The sequence below is a fragment of the Genypterus blacodes genome, unplaced genomic scaffold (assembly GCF_046128005.1).
Source record: "Genypterus blacodes isolate CSIRO-AG114 ecotype Tasmania unplaced genomic scaffold, CSIRO-AGI_Gbla_v1 ptg000109l_1, whole genome shotgun sequence".
NCBI classification, from domain to species: Eukaryota; Metazoa; Chordata; class Actinopteri; order Ophidiiformes; family Ophidiidae; genus Genypterus; species Genypterus blacodes.
Genome location: NW_027466913.1, coordinates 345,531 through 367,937, shown reverse-complemented (window position 1 = coordinate 367,937; position 22,407 = coordinate 345,531). Strand labels below are relative to the sequence as shown.

The 22,407-nt window shown below is 42.9% G+C and overlaps 3 protein-coding genes across 3 annotated transcripts in view; 1 reads left to right on the top strand and 2 right to left on the bottom strand.

The window, feature by feature from the left end:
- Positions 1–540: 540 nt before the first annotated feature.
- LOC143009015 (uncharacterized) lies at positions 541–6,991 on the bottom strand. Its single transcript, XM_076161006.1, has 7 exons — positions 6,681–6,991; positions 5,755–5,809; positions 5,023–5,066; positions 3,825–3,968; positions 2,258–2,308; positions 1,479–2,067; positions 541–647 (listed from the first exon to the last, which is right to left on the bottom strand). Exons 1-7 carry the CDS (start codon positions 6,699–6,701, stop codon positions 541–543), a joined length of 1,011 nt encoding a protein of 336 aa, XP_076017121.1. The 5' UTR covers positions 6,702–6,991.
- Positions 6,992–7,334: 343 nt separating this feature from the next.
- LOC143009014 (uncharacterized) lies at positions 7,335–17,194 on the bottom strand. The gene is made up of 7 exons (XM_076161005.1): positions 16,793–17,194; positions 15,868–15,922; positions 15,253–15,296; positions 14,052–14,195; positions 12,485–12,535; positions 11,994–12,294; positions 7,335–7,579 (listed from the first exon to the last, which is right to left on the bottom strand). Exons 1-7 carry the CDS (start codon positions 16,811–16,813, stop codon positions 7,335–7,337), a joined length of 861 nt encoding a protein of 286 aa, XP_076017120.1. The 5' UTR covers positions 16,814–17,194.
- A 2,801-nt stretch (positions 17,195–19,995) lies between these two features.
- The window catches only part of sntg2 (syntrophin, gamma 2), a 47,019-nt gene continuing 44,607 nt past the window's right edge, over positions 19,996–22,407 (top strand). Inside the window, exon 1 of the mRNA XM_076161026.1 lies at positions 19,996–20,232. Within this exon, the coding sequence (XP_076017141.1) occupies positions 20,170–20,232 (63 nt within the window). The 5' untranslated portion in view covers positions 19,996–20,169. The remainder of the gene's footprint in view (positions 20,233–22,407) is intronic.

Here is a 22,407-nt window from a genome sequence, read left to right as displayed (position 1 = left end):
TGGATGAATGAGAATATCCACAGGCTTGTGCAAAACACTAAAGCTGTTACATTTCAAACAACCACATCTCTTCCATCCCAAAGTGTGTCTAAGTGAGAGCAAATACCAGTCAACTAAATTAAGACTGGGAAGATGTGGATTTAATGAAATCAAGGATACGTCTGCCTGCCAACATTCGCCTTTAATGGAACATTTTTGCAACAATGCAACATTTCTAAAACAGGGCAAAAGTGGAATCATCCACGGACCTAAAATGTAAACAGCACAATACTATAATAATACTATACTATAATAAGAATAATATTGTCCGAGATACATAAAATAAAATTACATTAAAATGAAAGAATAAGTCCAACAGACTCAACAGTTTCAGCCTCACTATGTGTACAGCTAACTCGTGTGGAAGATGTAGGCCTACCTTAGTCAACATGGTCCATGTCTAAAGCCTTTGATCTGAACGGATTCTATTATACACAGAGAACTTGACCCTTTCCAGTCCCTGTGAGCGAGGACTTCGGGGGAAGCGGCGATGCACCTCTCTCAGTCTTGCTTTCCAGGGGTCTTGCCCATACGAACGAACTCCATCATAGACTTTTCAACTGCTGTCACCTCCTCTGCTGACCACTTTCGTTTTCCCTTTCTAGCACCTTGGAAAAGAGATTGTAAAGAACACTTACTACACAGGAAATGTAATACATGTTGAAAATTGTCAGGCAATGAGAAGCCAGCCTGACTTTCCTGCCCTCCCACCAGCAGGTGAATGTTCTTGTTGTGTATGTAAGGGGTCGTTGACTAAAGAAGCCAAGCAGAAGGGACTGACAGACTAGCCGGTGTCTGACATGTAATATATATATACATATAGATAGATATATACATGAAAAGGGTCGATCAGCCTTTGATTTTTCCCTTGCTGGTATAGGAACAGCTCTGAGCTGCTGACACAAATCTACTTATTACAGTGGGAAAAGTGAGAGCCATGTGTCACACTTACATCCTGAGCTCTGCTCCTCTACAGGCTGCTGTGTGTGTGGAGTCACTGAAGCTCCTCCTGGAAAACATTCATAGAAAATGAACTCAAACAGGGCAAGAATGAGCCTCTGCATGTTGTGTTGTGTTGTGCAACGTTCATAGATGTCCAGAGTTACTCTGTACAGACGCTCTAACCAAACACAGCTACAAGAATACTCCAAGATATATGTGGAAATACAGGACACGTAATGACGACGCCACATTCTTTCCTCCTGAGCCTCGCTTCTGTCCAAGCTGCTGCTTTGAAGTGCCTTCCTTACCCCGAGCCACAGGTTCCTCTCCTGGAAAACATTCATAGGAAACCAAATTATGTACGTGGCATGACACGCCATCTATACAGTCTGACCGATTTCCTTGCTTGCGAAGGAGATCCAGCTGATTTCTCCTTTCTTTAGACTTCCTTGCATACATCATTGCACTAGCAACTTCACTTTTATCTCCATGTTTACGTTCCAGGTGGTGTGCAATTTTTGTTTGCGGTGTCCTGCAGTAAAGACAGTAGTTTCTCTTTTGGTGGTATTTCTTGCACCCATCTACTTTTGGAACATCAGCTATCACCAGAGAATCACTCGTCTTAACTGAGATAGAGATAGTACTTTTTTCATGTCTTGAGTAAGTCTTTCTATTTTTCTTTCTTTTGATTGATGCAGAGTGATCTGGTTCACCTTCTACTGGAGAAATTGTGCCTCTCTTTTCACTCTTTTTATATCTTCTCTTTGTTTTTAGAATTGACTCACCTGAATCCTCTTCTTCACTCGAACGTGAGCATCTCTTGTCACTTCTGTTGTATCGTTTCTTCTTCTTCTCTTCTCTGGAATGCACACTTGCTTCCCTGCCTCGCTTCTTTTTCTTCGCTCCTGATAACCCAGCTGAGCCACCTTTGGATTCTGATGAAGTCTCAGGTCTGTGTTTCTGACGACTTTGTTCTGATGATTCATCTGAACTGGCCTCTGATGATGCTGGGACATACTCATCTTCACTGCTGGCGATAGTGGAACGTGACAAATCGGACTTGTACCCAAGCATTTCTTTAGTCAGCTACAACAGAACAGAGACATTTATTTTACATGAGAATCAAAAGGGATGCAACTTCATAAACACAATTATCTTCTCTAAAAATGTACATGACAACAGATTAATCTGTTTAGCTGATTATTCAGGGCCAATGCAGATAACATTTGACTATTGCGCTTGCCACTGAAGCATGTACAACACGAGCTTTACTTACAAATACGCTGTCTGTTCTTGTTAAGGGTGGAATCTCTATTTCATCTTCCATCTGCAAAAAAGGTAAAGGGAAATTAGTCAAATTTAAATTGAAGCATTTAGAAAATATAGGCAAATCAAGATTAATTACAAGTTTTTATTAATTATGTAAATGATGCATAAACCTTAAGTCTGCAGGCTAACTGGTGGAACAACAGATCAACTTAATCAATTGTATAGCTCTACAACATCTGAGCCTCACTATGACTGTAACTGATGAAATACCAAATCAAGTTGTTACAACTTATGCTCACAATCAGTATAATCAGATTGTTTATGCAAGTTAGCGACAGAAAGAGGCTAGCTGGAAGTCAAGGCATACAAGTGTCTCTCTCAGCGCAGCTCAGGAAATCAAAAGTTAGTCTCCCGTGTTGAAACTAGACGCAAGAATGAGGTGGAAAACTGATTGGGAGCTGAAGGCAAAGACCCCATGTCCTGTGATTTATACCATTTAACAAATATTAGCATCCAATATACATTATATAAACAACAACTTTCCCTTACACAGCTCCCTGAACTCTAAAAGACGAGAAGTCCACCTGAATGTGGCGCTGCACTGAGTTTGACGGCCTAGTGATAAGAAACCATTGAATGACAGTTTACTTAAAAGGTGAAATATATGAGATTTAGAACAATAATGTAACAGAAAACAACAGTTGCTATGTAAATATAGTGGAGTCATGGAACCCTGAGCAGAGAAAGAAGTCACACTTCCTGTTTTGGTCTGGCTGAGGATGCTGTTTAGTCCCTCTTTGTCCCTCCTCTCATATTAAAGCTCAACAGTACACTAAATATGTTTCTGAAAACATTGTAAGCAAGAAACAGGATGCAGTAACAAGATCTCGAGTCGTATTTGATCAAAACTACTTAATTTGCCAGTTTGATCAGAGTTTGATGAGCAGTACGAGTTCAGATGTGCCCCCCCCCCCATAACTTATCCAACAAAGTTCAATAAATGCAGTTTTTCCAAAGTCAGAGCAGTCGTGTTAAATAATCAAGATCTCAATATTGATTCAAACAATTGAGATTGTGGTTTTTGCCATAATTCAGCAACCCTACAAGGTCATAAAAATTAAACCAAATAAAACCCTCTCCCTTCCACAAGAGAAAACTAAAGAATGGCAAATAAGACATATTCATGTCTTGAATAGTTTCTAACTGTACATCGTAATGTATTTTACTATTCATCTGCAGTGCCCATAGATAATAAATGCTTTTTACCATATACTATACTGAGTGCAGCGGCCTGAGTTTGATTCCTCTGCTGCGTGTCATAGCTGGTCAGCATTTTGAAAACACATCACAGATTCCTCTCCTTCAGCTCAGACTGCTGCAGTGTTTTGACCCTTTGCAATGTTTGCAAAGATGCCACAAAGGTGACTTTCAAAGAAGTCTGCAGAAACTTTAAAGTGTGAGTGACACTGCAAGTGAAGCAATGAATGTTAACTAAAGAGACACATTATCCCCATCATTATGTGCTTCTGATGGTCACTCTGGTGTACATTAGAAAAAGGTGTCATGGAACTAACCGCTGTGTTCAGGCTACGGTGAAATAACAAAGTCCTCTCTCTCTCATCGCTTAGTCTTTTCGTGTGAGCCTTCTCGTAGCGCCGCTCACACACATCGTGATGTGCTTTGAGTTTCTGAAGGCGACTTAGGAAACGACTTTGAGCCTACAAAACGCAGGAAACAAAGTTTTAAAATCATTGTTAGGCCAAATTATTTTTTGGACATTTATTCTTTGTTAGGTAGGACCAGAGCATGGGAGCAGAGGAGAGCAGAGGGACTCTGAATGGAGTAGATTTTTTTTAAAGTTGCGTCCACAATAGGACCGGGCAGAGCAGAGGGATGCCTGCAGAGAGCTGCTGAAAGCCGGGGAGGCGTCTATGGTTCATCTTTCATTATTCTGTTTCAAAACCAATACAGAACAGAAATCACACATTTTATGGTTGTTTTTCTGTTTTAAAATAAAAACACAAGGACATGAAAACAAAGTTTTTGATTTTTGTGTTGTTATTGTGATATTTGGATGAATTCAGGGGAATACTTGGAGAATTGTGGAGGTGCAGATGCTTTACTTACAGCCTACATGCAGAGCAGGAAAGCCTGACCAGAGATCTGCCTGCAGACCGCCTGCTGCCCATGAGCACTCACACCAGGAGACGAGTCGCTCAGACCGGGCAGGAGTCGGCACTGCTGCCGAGGAGCCCCCGCTCAGAGGTGGAGTTGAGTCGCGGAGAGCAGCAGCGTGGAGCCGCTGAGACGTGAGGCCACCTCTCAGCTGACTCTGGAGCCAGAGGACTGACTGGTGTTGTCCACCTCTGAGCGGGGGCAGCAGGCGGTCTGCGGGCAGATCTCCGGTCAGGCTTTCCTGCTCTGCATGTGACTGTAAGTAAAGCATCTGCACCTCCACAAGAATCCAAGGATTCCCCTGAATTTATCCAAATATCACAATAACAACACAAAAATCAAAAACCTGATTTTCACGTTCTTCTGTTTTTATTTTGTTCAACGTCCGGTTCAGAGGTCACACTGCTGACAGAAACACAAAGGTTGTTTCTCTGATTTGAAAGGGTTTTGCGGACTCTGGGGAACTGTGAGAATAATTAGTTATTTAATTAAAGACAACGGTGAAGCATGTGGGGATGCCTCAGTGATATACTGTCATATTATTGTTTTGATTTCCACTATTGATTTTAAGAACACAAAGAAGACAACACATCCTACCCCTGTCTTCTCTTCAACATGAAACACATCCGTCACATCAGCAACTGCAAATAAATGACAAAGAGAAAAATGTCAATCAGGTTCAACATGAGCCAACGACACCTGTATGAGAGTGTGAGTCATGTTGTAGTTACACCAAAATCAACATAATGTGACTTACATTCTCATGTAACAATGACACTACTGGTAGTGGACAGAACTAAACCTGAGCAGTGTGCTGCTGACAGTGACAGCAGTGTGACCTGATGCTGAACACTGCACTGATCATTACATCTGTATCCAGTTACTGTTGTTACTGTGTCACTGCCAACATATTCAAGCTTGTTCAAGTTGTAATTGAAGCGTCATCTCATCAGCCTGTAACATCAACAGAAATGTTCATTTTCGGTTGATGCCAATATTTAATATTAGCCTTTATCTGCTGACATGATGCCCCTGAGCAAGGCACCGAACCCTCAATTGCTCCCCCCTCTGCGTAGGGTGGTAATGTAATGTAAGTCGCTTTGGATAAAAGCGTCTGCCAAATGCTCGTAATGTAATGTAATGATGCTGCACAGAGATCATGGAGCATCCCTAAACACACTAAGGCTTCATGAAATATGCATTCTGACTAAAGGCAGCAGATATAAAGTCACCATCTTTAGCTTTAAGAGTTATTTGTTCAGTGACACAAACTACTTACTATAAACATCATTATAACAACAGCCCACTATGCCCCCCCCCCCCTCTCACCTGTGCAGTCATAAGTGTCCCCAGAGGAAGACACACCTGGGCTTTCCTCCTCCTCCTGTAAACACAGAGACACATCAGTCAGACTTCAGCCCATCACATGACTCTGTATTTCAGTTAGTTTATGGATGTAATTAACATTGTGACATGAATCCAGACATCATGTCGATGTTGTCAGGCAGGCTGCATATCACAGGATTTTGAGTGAAACTAAATTAAATTGACTGGTTTATAACAATAATGTTTAAATATTTCCTGGTGTGTGAACGACTTCAGAAGCTTCATCATAACGTGTGAGAACAGCAGAGCAGCTCGCTGTGTGCATAAAGACAGTTTCAGTTGTATCCATAAGTTTCTCTCCATTCGCGGTAGGACAGATGATAAAATCAGTTTCATGTCAATAACAACACGAGTCCCAGTGTGTAAACATTGCAGCTGTCCAGACTCACTTTGTTCAGGAAAATCTGTCACAAGTGGAAAGAAGCACCAACATTGGCACAAACACTCATTGGGGATTGTGCTTTTGATCAAACCCATCAGTCACACAAAAATCAGGATGGCTGCCATTTCTTCCAACTGGCTGCCATTTTAAGCTCTGAACTGCTCTATATTCTTTCAGTGGTTGAAATATGATATAAGGAAGCTTCTTAGCCTCTCCAGTACAATAAATCTGACTTCTCTGTGGTCAGAAATGTATGGTTGGACATCAAGGATATAACTATTGGGCTAATGTGTAAAATATGTGCATACAGGCCGCTAATTAGGCGCTAATTGGTGACGCCATTAGCTAATCTTCACCGTGGTGAAGTTTGAGCACATGGACACACAGTTAGCTCTTTTTCCGTTGCTTTAACTTACATGTGAAAACCGTATCACAGTAAAATGAACAGCGCATTATTATACTGAAGCAGAAATAAGTCAACACTCACCATGTCCCCGCAGCAGCGCATGTCTGTGGAGCATCAGCAGTCTGTCTGACGGCAGCAGAGGTGTGCGGACCAAAGGGAGCGCTTGTTTTGCGACACAGCGCACGCCAGAGAAACTCCGCACGTGGTTATAAAGAGCAAAAGAGACGCTGACGGGCCAAAATGTTTACAAATCAATACATAAAAATGGTAACCACAAAAACATAAACACATACAGCTGTTTGCAAGCCGTAGTGATGAACAGATCAGTTATTATCATTATTTTTTACCTGAAATGACTACATAGACACGTGATCAGAGGAGGCGGGAGAGACTTTTTTTTTTCCTTTTTTTTTTTAGATGGTTCTTGTTAGGACCTCTGTGTTTCACACACTTCATGCTCAGCCTGGCAGTAAGCGGAGCAGGTGGAGGAGGGAGTGGTTCTTATTAGGACTGCTGTGTGTGGTGGGGGAAGATGTGACTTCTTATTTAAAACTTGGAACATTCAAGACCCAGATCACATCCTTCCACATGTTAGCTGATTTCCTATTTTAAAGAGAGGGAAGTTAAGGTGTTACTTCTCATGAGAGCCTTTTATTGGTCTGAACAGATAAAAGATTAATTAATTTATCATTCTACCACACAGGGCTGTATGATGAAATGATAGTTGTAGTCATTTTAACACACTGGGATGCAGATTGTGAGGACACTCTCAGTGGTTGCCTGGTCGAAGGCCACCAGCAGCTTCTTCTCCGTGTTGTTCCTCCTGAGCACTCTGAAGAAGTGAAGTCTCTGTTGTGCTTTTCTCAGCATCACTGTGGCGTTGGGTGACCAGGAGAGGTCCTCAGAAACATTGACTCCCACCTTTACTCTGACAATGGTTGTGTTGTCTGTTAACTTCATGATGGTGTTGGGCAAGTGAGCTGGTGAGCAGTCATTAGTGTACAGAGAGTAAAGGAGAGGCCTCAGCACACAGCCCTGAGGGGAGCCAGTGCTGAGAGTGATGGAGGAGATGTGGGGATCAACTTCCACTCTGTGGGCGCTCTATGAGGAATTGTTGAGTCCAGGAGCAGATGGAGAAGGAGAAACCTCAGCACACACCTCACCTCCGGTTCCTTCAGTTCAAGTGGGGGGTATCAGCATTGGGTGGAGGCACAGAGGGTGTGGTAGTTGTTCTGTTGGCCTCAAACCTGGCAAAGAAACCAGACTTTCTGGTTGGAAAATCTACAGACGCACTTGTGGACCGCGACATTGTCTGCACACAGTCTCTGTATATTCCTCCAGGTCTCCCTGAGTAAACACGTCCCATTCAGTGTTCCTGAAACATGGTGTGGTCCAGACAGGGTGGAGTCTCATGTGATTTTTAACACACAATCTGAGGAAAGAACCTGCTCTGTAGTCTGGTGGTGTGGCAGCGGATACTTCTGGATCTCTTGTCTGTCTACAGCAGAGTGATGCTCTGTGATGCTCTGAGATGTGATGACCAAGACATGTTGTCTGTGATGTTTTTTCCCAGGAACCTATTCATTAGAATGGGGTTGAGTGCTACACAGTGGTAGTCATTTAAACTTTTTAATTGATCCTTTTGGTTGATTTAGAACAGCCTTGATAGCATCTGTCTTGTTTAATCGTCATTTATTTAATATTTTGTGGTCTTAAATAGATTTTTATGAACTATATAGATAGTATATACATAATGCACAAATACATAAAGTTATGTTTTTAGTTTTTTTCAAATGAAGGCAGTTACAAAACAGATAATATCTGATTTGTAACTGCCTTTCATCCCTTCAATTTAGTCATAATTGCAGTTACATATGTTGGCCAAAAGGGGGGGGGCACTTCAAATTGCTACACACACTTTGTTATTACATATGTTGACCAGAGGGGGCGCATTTCTTGAGACCGACACACACCCAATTTGAAAAATCCCTTCTTTTTGGGTCCATGCTGTTTTTTCTGATTTTGGTCCTAACTTGTCCATCGGTCCCAATATGGAAGGTACTTTTCCTGGTCGATGTCCCAAGAAGGGTAGTAATGCAAGAACACACACACACACACACACACACACACACACACACACACCAAACAGATGCTGACAGGCTGAGGCAGGAGGTCACACTGGAGTTTATGTTTACATTTACTATATTATTGGTTATAAAGTAAAACAGCGAAAAGTTTCCCTCAAGCAAGATCTCCAGGCAGCCTGAGGCCGACCGGCTCAGAGATCCAGATCAGGATTTAAAGTCTGAACCTGCGGATGGAAAAGCAGCTGATTATAAACTGATAGTCCTGCACAGTGAGTCCAGTAGCAGTAATCGGGAGTATTTGGGCGGCCGGCTGCAGGAAACGCTCCCTCACACACACACAAACACACACACACACACACATTCTCGTAATTGTTATCTACTTGGGACCTCCGATTAATGCCTAGCTCTTTAGGACCACCCTTTCCAGATATCATAGGAGCAAATGAAATACATCCCTGAACTTGGAAAAAAATCTATTTTAATGCTATCAGCTCAGATTTCATATACACTCCGAAAAAAAAATTAATTATTTTTCCATGTATTTTTACTGTACTTAGAAGGACCGCATCAACTTTTTTTTTTTTTCTAAGTCACTCTGCTGCATTGGCTTTTATGAGTTCGATCAAGTACACAGAGTAAATTTTAAATATCCTGTATGTGTCAGTACTGTAATACAACTCAAAACAGCAAAAAAAAATCCAAAATTAACAACAGCTTTCTTTGTTACAAGGCAACAAGCCTGTAACTACTAATTACAAACATGCTTGTGTTCATCCCATCCTTCTGATGAGCTGTTCTGTCTTGGAAGAAGTGAAAGAACAAGATTAAAGTCAAACATGTGAAATATGTTTTGTCAGACAGCGTGAAGCATGATCATAGCCATGACCCATGCATCTCCTGTGCTCCTTCCTGTCTCTCCCTCTCTGTGCTGTAGGCATGGTGGTGTTATGCCAGCCAGCTACACTCAGTCCTCAGCCTGTCAGCCATCATCTCCTCTCTGGTAGCTTGCAATAAACCTCCATAATGTCCCCTCACCTCTGTGCCCTGTGTTGTGCCCATATTAGTTTGTTAAGAGAGAATGACATTTACCCTAGTGTTGCTAATTGAAGATGAAGATTTAGACAATAGTTATTCATCATGTTGAGCTTGTGCCATGGGACTAGTCCAGCCTCGTCATACGAGCATGAACTGATGAAGCCTCTTGGATGAGAGGTGAAACGTCTTCAAAGACATAAAACCAAGTCCAGTTGTGTTCGATTCAATTTCCTTGAGATAACTATGACCTGGATGAATGAGAATATCCACAGGCTTGTGCAAAAGACTAAAGCTGTTACATTTCAAACAACCACATCTCTTCCATCCCAAAGTGTGTCTAAGTGAGAGCAAATACCAGTCAACTAAATTAAGACTGGGAAGATGTGGATTTAATGAAATCAAGGATACGTCTGCCTGCCAACATTCGCCTTTAATGGAACATTTTTGCAACAATGCAACATTTCTAAAACAGGGCAAAAGTGGAATCATCCACGGACCTAAAATGTAAACAGCACAATACTATAATAATACTATACTATAATAAGAATAATATTGGCCGAGATACATAAAATAAAATTACATTAAAATGAAAGAATAAGTCCAACAGACTCAACAGTTTCAGCCTCACTATGTGTACAGCTAACTCGTGTGGAAGATGTAGGCCTACCTTAGTCAACATGGTCCATGTCTAAAGCCTTTGATCTGAACGGATTCTATTATACACAGAGAACTTGACCCTTTCCAGTCCCTGTGAGCGAGGACTTCGGGGGAAGCAGCGATGCACCTCTCAGTCTTGCTTTCCAGGGGTCTTGCCCATACGAACGAACTCCATCATAGACTTTTCAACTGCTGTCACCTCCTCTGCTGACCACTTTCGTTTTCCCTTTCTAGCACCTTGGAAAAGAGATTGTAAAGAACACTTACTACACAGGAAATGTAATACATGTTGAAAATTGTCAGGCAATGAGAAGCCAGCCTGACTTTCCTGCCCTCCCACCAGCAGGTGTATGTTCTTGTGTATGTAAGGGGTCGTTGACTAAAGAAGCCAAGCAGAAGGGACTGACAGACTAGCCGGTGTCTGACATGTAATATATATATACATATAGATAGATATATACATGAAAAGGGTCGATCAGCCTTTGATTTTTCTCTTGCTGGTATAGGAACAGCTCTGAGCTGCTGACACAAATCTACTTATTACAGTGGGAAAAGTGAGAGCCATGTGTCACACTTACATCCTGAGCTCTGCTCCTCTACAGGCTGCTGTGTGTGTGGAGTCACTGAAGCTCCTCCTGGAAAACATTCATAGAAAATGAACTCAAACAGGGCAAGAATGAGCCTCTGCATGTTGTGTTGTGTTGTGCAACGTTCATAGATGTCCAGAGTTACTCTGTACAGACGCTCTAACCAAACACAGCTACAAGAATACTCCAAGATATATGTGGAAATACAGGACACGTAATGACGACGCCACATTCTTTCCTCCTGAGCCTCGCTTCTGTCCAAGCTGCTGCTTTGAAGTGCCTTCCTTACCCCGAGCCACAGGTTCCTCTCCTGGAAAACATTCATAGGAAACCAAATTATGTACGTGGCATGACACGCCATCTATACAGTCTGCCCTGTTCACAGGCCATCAACACCTTACTGATCTTAGCTAACTGCAAAGTCCCTTAGGTAGGCGATAGAGCTTCCTGTGTACCCTTATGTCATGTCCCAGAAAGTGAGCACCGTTTTGCGTGCTTCCACAGAGAATTGCGCTTGAAGTACCCAAAGCATGCAAAACAATGCTGGTAGCCCTTTGGACTGCTCTTGCCATCGCTTTGTTGTTTACAAGGTACCAGTGTCCCTTCTCCTTTTGTGAGTGCGTCAATGCTGTGTGCCCGATTTCCTTGCTTGCGAAGGAGATCCAGCTGATTTCTCCTTTCTTTAGACTTCCTTGCATACATCATTGCACTAGCAACTTCACTTTTATCCCCATGTTTACGTTCCAGGTGGTGTGCAATTTTTGTTTGCGGTGTCCTGCAGTAAAGACAGTAGTTTCTCTTTTGGTGGTATTTCTTGCACCCATCTACTTTTGGAACATCAGCTATCACCAGAGAATCACTCGTCTTAACTGAGATAGAGATAGTAGTTTTTTCATGTCTTGAGTAAGTCTTTCTATTTTTCTTTCTTTTGATTGATGCAGAGTGATCTGGTTCACCTTCTACTGGAGAAATTGTGCCTCTCTTTTCACTCTTTTTATATCTTCTCTTTGTTTTTAGAATTGACTCACCTGAATCCTCTTCTTCACTCGAACGTGAGCATCTCTTGTCACTTCTGTTGTATCGTTTCTTCTTCTTCTCTTCTCTGGAATGCACACTTGCTTCCCTGCCTCGCTTCTTTTTCTTCGCTCCTGATAACCCAGCTGAGCCACCTTTGGATTCTGATGAAGTCTCAGGTCTGTGTTTCTGACGACTTTGTTCTGATGATTCATCTGAACTGGCCTCTGATGATGCTGGGACATACTCATCTTCACTGCTGGCGATAGTGGAACGTGACAAATCGGACTCGTACCCAAGCATTTCTTTAGTCAGCTACAACAGAACAGAGACATTTATTTTACATGAGAATCAAAAGTGATGTAACTTCATAAACACAATTATCTTCTCTAGAAATGTACATGACAACAGATTAATCTGTTTAGCTGATTATTCAGGGCCAATGCAGATAACATTTGACTATTGCGCTTGCCACTTAAGCATGTACAACACGAGCTTTACTTACAAATACGCTGTCTGTTCTTGTTAAGGGTGGAATCTCTATTTCATCTTCCATCTGCAAAAAAGGTAAAGGGAAATTAGTCAAATTTAAATTGAAGCATTTAGAAAATATAGGCAAATCAAGATTAATTACAAGTTTTTATTAATTATGTAAATGATGCATAAACCTTAAGTCTGCAGGCTAACTGGTGGAACAACAGATCAACTTAATCAATTGTATAGCTCTACAACATCTGAGCCTCACTATGACTGTAACTGATGAAATACCAAATCAAGTTGTTACAACTTATGCTCACAATCAGTATAATCAGATTGTTTATGCAAGTTAGCGACAGAAAGAGGCTAGCTGGAAGTCAAGGCATACAAGTGTCTCTCTCAGCGCAGCTCAGGAAATCAAAAGTTAGTTTCCCGTGTTGAAACTAGACGCAAGAATGAGGTGGAAAACTGATTGGGAGCTGAAGGCAAAGACCCCATGTCCTGTGATTTATACCATTTGACAAATATTAGCATCCAATATACATTATATAAACAACAACTTTCCCTTACACAGCTCCCTGAACTCTAAAAGACGAGAAGTCCACCTGAATGTGGCGCTGCACTGAGTTTGACGGCCTAGTGATAAGAAACCATTGAATGACAGTTTACTTAAAAGGTGAAATATATGAGATTTAGAACAATAATGTAACAGAAAACCACAGTTGCTATGTAAATATAGTGGAGTCATGGAACCCTGAGCAGAGAAAGAAGTCACACTTCCTGTTTTGGTCTGGCTGAGGATGCTGTTTAGTCCCTCTTTGTCCCTCTTCTCATATTAAAGCTCAACAGTACACTAAATATGTTTCTGAAAACATTGTAAGCAAGAAACAGGATGCAGTAACAAGATCTCGAGTCGTATTTTATCAAAACTACTTAATTTGCCAGTTTGATCAGAGTTTGATGAGCAGTACGAGTTCAGATGTGCCCCCCCCCCCATAACTTATCCAACAAAGTTCAATAAATGCAGTTTTTCCAAAGTCAGAGCAGTCGTGTTAAATAATCAAGATCTCAATATTGATTCAAACAATTGAGATTGTGGTTTTTGCCATAATTCAGCAACCCTACAAGGTCATAAAAATTAAACCAAATAAAACCCTCTCCCTTCCACAACAGAAAACTAAAGAATGGCAAATAAGACATATTCATGTCTTTAATAGTTTCTAACTGTACATCGTAATGTATTTTACTATTCATCTGCAGTGCCCATAGATAATAAATGCTTTTTACCATATACTATACTGAGTGCAGCAGCCTGAGTTTGATTCCTCTGCTGCGTGTCATAACTGGTCAGCATTTTGAAAACACATCACAGATTCCTCTCCTTCAGCTCAGACTGCTGCAGTGTTTTGACCCTTTGCAATGTTTGCAAAGATGCCACAAAGGTGACTTTCAAAGAAGTCAGCAGAAACTTTAAAGTGTGAGTGACACTGCAAGTGAAGCAATGAATGTTTACTAAAGAGACACATTATCCCCATCATTATGTGCTTCTGATGGTCACTCTGGTGTACATTAGAAAAAGGTGTCATTGAACTAACCGCTGTGTTCAGGCTACGGTGAAATAACAAAGTCCTCTCTCTCTCATCGCTTAGTCTTTTCGTGTGAGCCTTCTCGTAGCGCCGCTCACACACATCGTGATGTGCTTTGAGTTTCTGAAGGCGACTTAGGAAACGACTTTGAGCCTACAAAACGCAGGAAACAAAGTTTTAAAATCATTGTTAGGCCAAATTATTTTTTGGACATTTATTCTTTGTTAGGTAGGACCAGAGCATGGGAGCAGAGGAGAGCAGAGGGACTCTGAATGGAGTAGATTTTTTTTAAAGTTGCGTCCACAATAGGACCGGGCAGAGCAGAGGGATGCCTGCAGAGAGCTGCTGAAAGCCGGGGAGGCGTCTATGGTTCATCTTTCATTATTCTGTTTCAAAACCAAAACAGAACAACAGAAATCACACATTTTATGGTTGTTTTTCTGTTTTAAAATAAAAACACAAGGACATGAAAACAAAGTTTTTGATTTTTGTGTTGTTATTGTGATATTTGGATGAATTCAGGGGAATACTTGGAGAATTGTGGAGGTGCAGATGCTTTACTTACAGCCTACATGCAGAGCAGGAAAGCCTCACCAGAGATCTGCCTGCAGACCGCCTGCTGCCCATGAGCACTCACACCAGGAGACGAGTCGCTCAGACCGGGCAGGAGTCGGCACTGCTGCCGAGGAGCCCCCGCTCAGAGGTGGAGTTGAGTCGCGGAGAGCAGCAGCGTGGAGCCGCTGAGACGTGAGGCCACCTCTCAGCTGACTCTGGAGCCAGAGGACTGACTGGTGTTGTCCACCTCTGAGCGGGGGCAGCAGGCGGTCTGCGGGCAGATCTCCGGTCAGGCTTTCCTGCTATGCATGTGACTGTAAGTAAAGCATCTGCACCTCCACAAGAATCCAAGTATTCCCCTGAATTTATCCAAATATCACAATAACAACACAAAAATCAAAAACCTGATTTTCACATTCTTCTGTTTTTATTTTGTTCAACGTCCGGTTCAGAGGTCACACTGCTGACAGAAACACAAAGGTTGTTTCTCTGATTTGAAAGGGTTTTGCGGACTCTGGGGAACTGTGAGAATAATTAGTTATTTAATTAAAGACAACGGTGAAGCATGTGGGGAGGCCTCAGTGATATACTGTCATATTATTGTTTTGATTTCCACTATCGATTTTAAGAACACAAAGAAGACAACACATCCTACCCCTGTCTTCTCTTCAACATGAAACACATCCGTCACATCAGCAACTGCAAATAAATGACAAAGAGAAAAATGTCAATCAGGTTCAACATGAGCCAACGTCACCTGTATGAGAGTGTAAGTCATGTTGTAGTTACACCAAAATCAACATAATGTGACTTACATTCTCATGTAACAATGACACTACTGGTAGTGGACAGAACTAAACCTGAGCAGTGTGCTGCTGACAGTGACAGCAGTGTGACCTGATGCTGAACACTGCACTGATCATTACATCTGTATCCAGTTACTGTTGTTACTGTGTCACTGCCAACATATTCAAGCTTGTTCAAGTTGTAATTGAAGCGTCATCTCATCAGCCTGTAACATCAACAGAAATGTTCATTTTCGGTTGATGCCAATATTTAATATTAGCCTTTATCTGCTGGCATGATGCTGCACAGAGATCATGGAGCATCCCTAAACACACTAAGGCTTCATGAAATATGCATTCTGACTAAAGGCAGCAGATATAAAGTCACCATCTTTAGCTTTAAGAGTTATTTGTTCAGTGACACAAACTACTTACTATAAACATCATTATAACAACAGCCCACTATGCCCCCCCCCCCCTCTCACCTGTGCAGTCATAAGTGTCCCCAGAGGAAGACACACCTGGGCTTTCCTCCTCCTCCTGTAAACACAGAGACACATCAGTCAGACTTCAGCCCATCACATGACTCTGTATTTCAGTTAGTTTATGGATGTAATTCACATTGTGACATGAATCCAGACATCATGTCGATGTTGTCAGGCAGGCTGCATATCACAGGATTTTGAGTGAAACTAAATTAAATTGACTGGTTTATAACAATAATGTTTAAATATTTCCTGGTGTGTGAACGACTTCAGAAGCTTCATCATAACGTGTTAGAACAGCAGAGCAGCTCGCTGTGTGCATAAAGACAGTTTCAGTTGTATCCATAAGTTTCTCTCCATTCGCGGTAGGACAGATGATAAAATCAGTTTCATGTCAATAACAACACGAGTCCCAGTGTGTAAACATTGCAGCTGTCCAGACTCACTTTGTTCAGGAAAATCTGTCACAAGTGTAAAGAAGCACCAACATTGGCACAAACACTCCTTGGGGATTGTGCTTTTGATAAAACCCATCGACACACAAAAATCAGGATGGCTGCCATTTCTTCCAACTGGCTGCCATTTTAAGCTCTGAACTGCTCTATATTCTTTCAGTGGTTGAAACATGATATAAGGAAGCTTCTTAGCCTCTCCAGTACAATAAATCTGACTTCTCTGTGGTCAGAAATGTATGGTTTGACATCAAGGATATAACTATTGGGCTAATATGTAAAATATGTGCATACAGGCCGCTAATTAGGCGCTAATTGGTGACGCCATTAGCTAATCTTCACCGTGGTGAAGTTTGAGCACATGGACACACAGTTAGCTCTTTTTCCGTTGCTTTAACTTACATGTGAAAACCGTATCACAGTAAAATGAACAGCGCATTATTATACTGAAGCAGAAATAAGTCAACACTCACCATGTCCCCGCAGCAGCGCATGTCTGTGGAGCATCAGCAGTCTGTCTGACGGCAGCAGAGGTGTGCGGACCAAAGGGAGCGCTTGTTTTGCGACACAGCGCACGCCAGAGAAACTCCGCACGTGGTTATAAAGAGCAAAAGAGACGCTGACGGGCCAAAATGTTTACAAATCAATACATAAAAATGGTAACCACAAAAACATAAACACATACAGCTGTTTGCAAGCCGTAGTGATGAACAGATCAGTTATTATCATTATTTTTTACCTGAAATGACTACATAGACACGTGATCAGAGGAGGCGGGAGAGACTTTTTTTTCTTTTTTTTTAGATGGTTCTTGTTAGGACCTCTGTGTTTCACACACACTTCATGCTCAGCCTGGCAGTAAGCGGAGCAGGTGGAGGAGGGAGTGGTTCTTATTAGGACTGCTGTGTGTGGTGGGGGAAGATGTGACTTCTTATTTAAAACTTGGAACATTCAAGACCCAGATCACATCCTTCCACATGTTAGCTGATTTCCTATTTTAAAGAGAGGGAAGTTAAGGTGTTACTTCTCATGAGAGCCTTTTATTGGTCTGAACAGATACAAGATTAATTAATTTATCATTCTACCACACAGGGCTGTATGATGAAATGATAGTTGTAGTCATTTTAACACACTGGGATGCAGATTGTGAGGACACTCTCAGTGGTTGCCTGGTCGAAGGCCACCAGCAGCTTCTTCTCCGTGTTGTTCCTCCTGAGCACTCTGAAGAAGTGAAGTCTCTGTTGTGCTTTTCTCAGCATCACTGTGGCGTTGGGTGACCAGGAGTGGTCCTCAGAAACATTGACTCCCACCTTTACTCTGACAATGGTTGTGTTGTCTGTTAACTTCATGATGGTGTTGGGCAAGTGAGCTGGTGAGCAGTCATTAGTGTACAGAGAGTAAAGGAGAGGCCTCAGCACACAGCCCTGAGGGGAGCCAGTGCTGAGAGTGATGGAGGAGATGTGGGGATCAACTTCCACTCTGTGGGCGCTCTATGAGGAATTGTTGAGTCCAGGAGCAGATGGAGAAGGAGAAACCTCAGCACACACCTCACCTCCGGTTCCTTCAGTTCAAGTGGGGGGTATCAGCATTGGGTGGAGGCACAGAGGGTGTGGTAGTTGTTCTGTTGGCCTCAAACCTGGCAAAGAAACCAGACTTTCTGGTTGGAAAATCTACAGACGCACTTGTGGACCGCGACATTGTCTGCACACAGTCTCTGTATATTCCTCCAGGTCTCCCTGAGTAAACAGGTCCCATTCAGTGTTCCTGAAACATGGTGTGGTCCAGACAGGGTGGAGTCTCATGTGATTTTTAACACACAATCTGAGGAAAGAACCTGCTCTGTAGTCTGGTGGTGTGGCGGCGGATACTTCTGGATCTCTTGTCTGTCTACAGCAGAGTGATGCTCTGTGATGCTCTGAGATGTGATGACCAAGACATGTTGTCTGTGATGTTTTTTCCCAGGAACCTATTCATTAGAATGGGGTTGAGTGCTACACAGTGGTAGTCATTTAAACTTTTTAATTGATCCTTTTGGTTGATTTAGAACAGCCTTGATAGCATCTGTCTTGTTTAATCGTCATTTATTTAATATTTTGTGGTCTTAAATAGATTTTTATGAACTATATAGATAGTATATACATAATGCACAAATATATAAAGTTATGTTTTTAGTTTTTTTCAAATGTAGGCAGTTACAAAACAGATAATATCTGATTTGTAACTGCCTTTCATCCCTTCCATTTAGTCATAATTGCAGTTACATATGTTGGCCAAAAGGGGGGGGGCACTTCAAATTTCTACACACACTTTGTTATTACATATGTTGACCAGAGGGGGCGCATTTCTTGAGACCGACACACACCCAAGTTGAAAAATCCCTTCTTTTTGGGTCCATGCTGTTTTTTCTGATTTTGGTCCTAACTTGTCCATCGGTCCCAATATGGAAGGTACTTTTCCTGGTCGATGTCCCAAGAAGGGTAGTAATGCAAGAACACACACACACACACACACACACACACACACACACACACACACACACACACACACACCAAACAGATGCTGACAGGCTGAGGCAGGAGGTCACACTGGAGTTTATGTTTACATTTACTATATTATTGATTATAAAGTAAAACAGCGAAAAGTTTCCCTCAAGCAAGATCTCCAGGCAGCCTGAGGCCGACCGGCTCAGAGATCCAGATCAGGATTTAAAGTCTGAACCTGTGGATGGAAAAGCAGCTGATTATAAACTGATAGTCCTGCACAGTGAGTCCAGTAGCAGTAATCGGGAGTATTTGGGAGGCCGGCTGCAGGAAACGCTCCCCCACACACACACACACACACACACACACACACACACACACTTACTCATGGTTTTCTATTATGAAGACGATTGAATAATGCAACATATTTGATGTAGAAATAAGAAGACACAGTGTTTGATGTGGTTGCAGGAGTCATGGCGGCTCAGCTCCCTCAGCTCCCCCGAGGCCGCATGGGGCTATCGCCGCTCTCACGCTCCTCCAGCTGGAACGTGCAGTGGACCTGTTTTCCCCTCCAGCGGCCTTGTGGGCTTTGCAAACCCTTCTTAAAAATTAATCTGCAGTGCTGGTTTCCATTAAGACTCAGAGTGATGCAGACCGGCTGTGCACAAGCTTCACCTGCACACACAAGTCCACTGTGATATCCATCTACACACTCTGCTCCGCCAGCATAATGGATTTTTTAGTGTTTGTGTTTTCAGGGAATGTTTTTTTATTTTAGATTGAGGGCGAGTCGTAGTAAACTCACTGCTTTCTGTGAATGAGTTTGTTTGGTTTGGTGTGTGTTTATATCTCAGAGGACATTATTAGTTTACAGTTTGTGCCTTATCTATTCAGTTTAATGGTTTGTTTTGGGTCAATACATTATTTTTTGGTGAACCTGTTTTACTGTTAAGATGATTTTATTCTGTAATTAGATTCATGTAAGTGCAGTTATTATTTATTGTGTGTGTGTGTGTGTGTGTGTGTGTGTGTGTGTGTGTGTGTGTGTGTGTGTGTGTGTGTGTTTTCTGTGAATGGGTGAATGTGACGCAGTGATTATTGACGGAGAGAGAGAGCGAGCAGGTGCAGTGTCCGCATGCAGACCGCAGAGGGCGCTGTCGGCCCTCCCACTCGCGTCCCCGCTGCGTCTCGTCTCCTTGCAGCGGTGAAACTGTTACAGCTGCTGGATCCGCGGACAGTAACGCATCTCCTCCCCGGAGCTCAGCGTGATCCGCGCCGCCATGAGAGACGCTCGCAGTAATCTGTTGGATAAATGACTTGAGAAAGTGTGCGGGAAGTGAGCGGACACAGACGCGCTTTGATGGGAAATGAACGGGAAACAGAAACCGGAGGTGATTGAGCGACCAGCCAGCCTCCTGCTTCCAACTTCGGCAAGTACAAACCTACGATTCTGTCCTCTAAGCAAAGAAACGAAGCTTTTTCTTTCGTGTTATCCGCAGAAATGTGTGCACTGAAGCTTCCACACACCGCCGGGGTCCGTGGAGCGATGAGGCGCTTAACTCCGCCTCGTCAACTGCCTCCAAACATTCGCTCCCTTTGCGGTAACATTGCCTAATTGAGGAATCGTTAATCAACCTATCATATTATCCCAAATCATTCCTACAATATCTTGGATTCGGCGCAGATTCCGCTCTCAATCGCGCCCTCATTTGCATGTATTAATAACTTTTGGCATGAGTGGATGTGTCGTCTGTCGCTCCGGGCAGGTGGAGCTGCACCCCGGGATGATCGATCCAGATTTAGAAGTCCAAAAGTTTAGCGCGCTTTTAGTTAAAATGCGGCGATAATTCCAGCGTAATTCGTCTTCATCTTCATGCCGAATTTACCAGGAGGACACATTTACGGGTCCAAACCCTCCAGTCCTACCCGCCGCTTCCTGTATATTGATCAATAAGCAATGGAATATTAAATTGATCGGTATTCGATCGCTGCCTGGGACGATTTTCTTCCATATCGGTAAAACGTGATGTTTGAATTCAGTTTTGGTTCTGTAGTTTTATCCTCCGTTGACCCAAAGCATCCAGAGCTGCTGTGTCCAAGCACGGAACAGAATGTAACTAAACGCTGTGGTGTGTGTGTGTGTGTGTGTGTGTGCTGAAGCTCAGGTGGATCAGCTGCAGCTCCATCAGCTGTTTAACCCTTCAGCTCCATCAACTGTTTAACCCTTCAGCTTCAGCACAGCAGAAACACCGAGACTGAAAAGAGACTCGTTATGATTTAAGGCTCTATTGCATTTATTTATTTATTTATTGAGAGAGAGAGAGAGAGAGAGAGAGAGAGAGAGAGAGAGAGAGAGCTTGCATAGTCCAGCACTTTCCCCCTGGTACTGTGTCTTCCTCTCTCGCCCTCTTTCTTTCCCTCCTCCCCTCTGTCCCGTTTCTGCCCGTTTCAATTCCCCTTCCTGTCTTTGAGTGGGTTTCCTCAGGGGTGCTCTTGTTCCCCTATTTCCCTTGAGCAAGGCACTAAAGGCTCCAGCTCTGGAGTTTGTTCCTGGCACCAAGCTGTGGCTGCAGGCTGCTTCTCGTGTAGACGTGCACTGTAGTGGCTTTCATCTGATGTTTTGTTCTAATTGAGCGTTTGTCCCCATTGAGCTGGAGCATCATGAGCTGCTTGTTGCTCTCTGTCACTCTGCTGTCGCCGCTCTGGACTCTTTCAAGATCAGCTTTTATTTGTGCCGAGTCGTCCTGGAGATAAACTCAACTCCTGCTACATGGACACTTTCAGCTTATCTAGCATTTGCAAAACTTTGTAAACTGGATATCTGAGCCTCCAGGGACTCAAACCGCCAGATGCATTCAGCACACACACACACACACACACACACACACACACACACACACACACACACACACACACACACACACACACACACACACACACACACACACACTGCTTTTTGAATGACCGCAGGCTGAATCACCCAGCAGGCTCAGTTCTCCTGTTGCATTCTGCTCTCCCACAGACTCACACAGTTTATGTGTGTGTGTTTGTGTGTGTGGATTTCACGCTGCAATGCATTTAGATGTTGGCTTATTGTTGAACGTGGAGGATTTAGAGTTTTTCTATTTGGGTTTTACGACTCCTCTAAGCACATTAAAGTCCATCCATGGATCAGATGTCCACCGCTACATTTTTGAATATTCACTGCATGATTCGACCCCGGAGAACAAATATGACTATTGTTCAGATGTTCCTGTGGTCTCTTCCCTGTTGGTTGTACCTTGAACGCCTCCCTAGGGGGACGCAGAGGACTGGAGGTTCCTCCCGAGCTCTGTCCTGATGTCCGAGTCCTCGATGAGTCCCGTCACCCAGAGGGGGGAAGTGGTATTGTTTTAAAGCCGGCAGGTCGTCTGTGTGTCTGTGTGCTTGATCATATTGTGGCAGGTGTCTTAGTGATTCATCCCTAACAGATTGAACAGTTCTCTTTGTGCTCTTTGAGTCTTAATGCTCCCTGATCTGTTTGTTACCCAGGACCCAGAGTTGTTCTCTGCCCTTTAATGTCTCTATCCTTCTTTATTTACCGAAAGCCAAGACAGAGTTTGGTC

Excerpts from the sequence above, each read along its gene's own strand:
- LOC143009015 (XM_076161006.1), bottom strand. The coding sequence starts at position 6,701 with ATGCGCTGCTGCGGGGACATG. Across the intron at positions 3,969-5,022 it reads ATGTTGAAGAGAAGACAGGG|GCTCAAAGTCGTTTCCTAAG; the intron begins GTAGGATGTGTT and ends TGCGTTTTGTAG. Across the intron at positions 2,068-2,257 it reads CAAGAACAGACAGCGTATTT|CTGACTAAAGAAATGCTTGG; the intron begins GTAAGTAAAGCT and ends GTTCTGTTGTAG.
- LOC143009014 (XM_076161005.1), bottom strand. The coding sequence starts at position 16,813 with ATGCGCTGCTGCGGGGACATG. Across the intron at positions 15,297-15,867 it reads GGACACTTATGACTGCACAG|TTGCTGATGTGACGGATGTG; the intron begins GTGAGAGGGGGG and ends ATTTATTTGCAG. Across the intron at positions 14,196-15,252 it reads ATGTTGAAGAGAAGACAGGG|GCTCAAAGTCGTTTCCTAAG; the intron begins GTAGGATGTGTT and ends TGCGTTTTGTAG.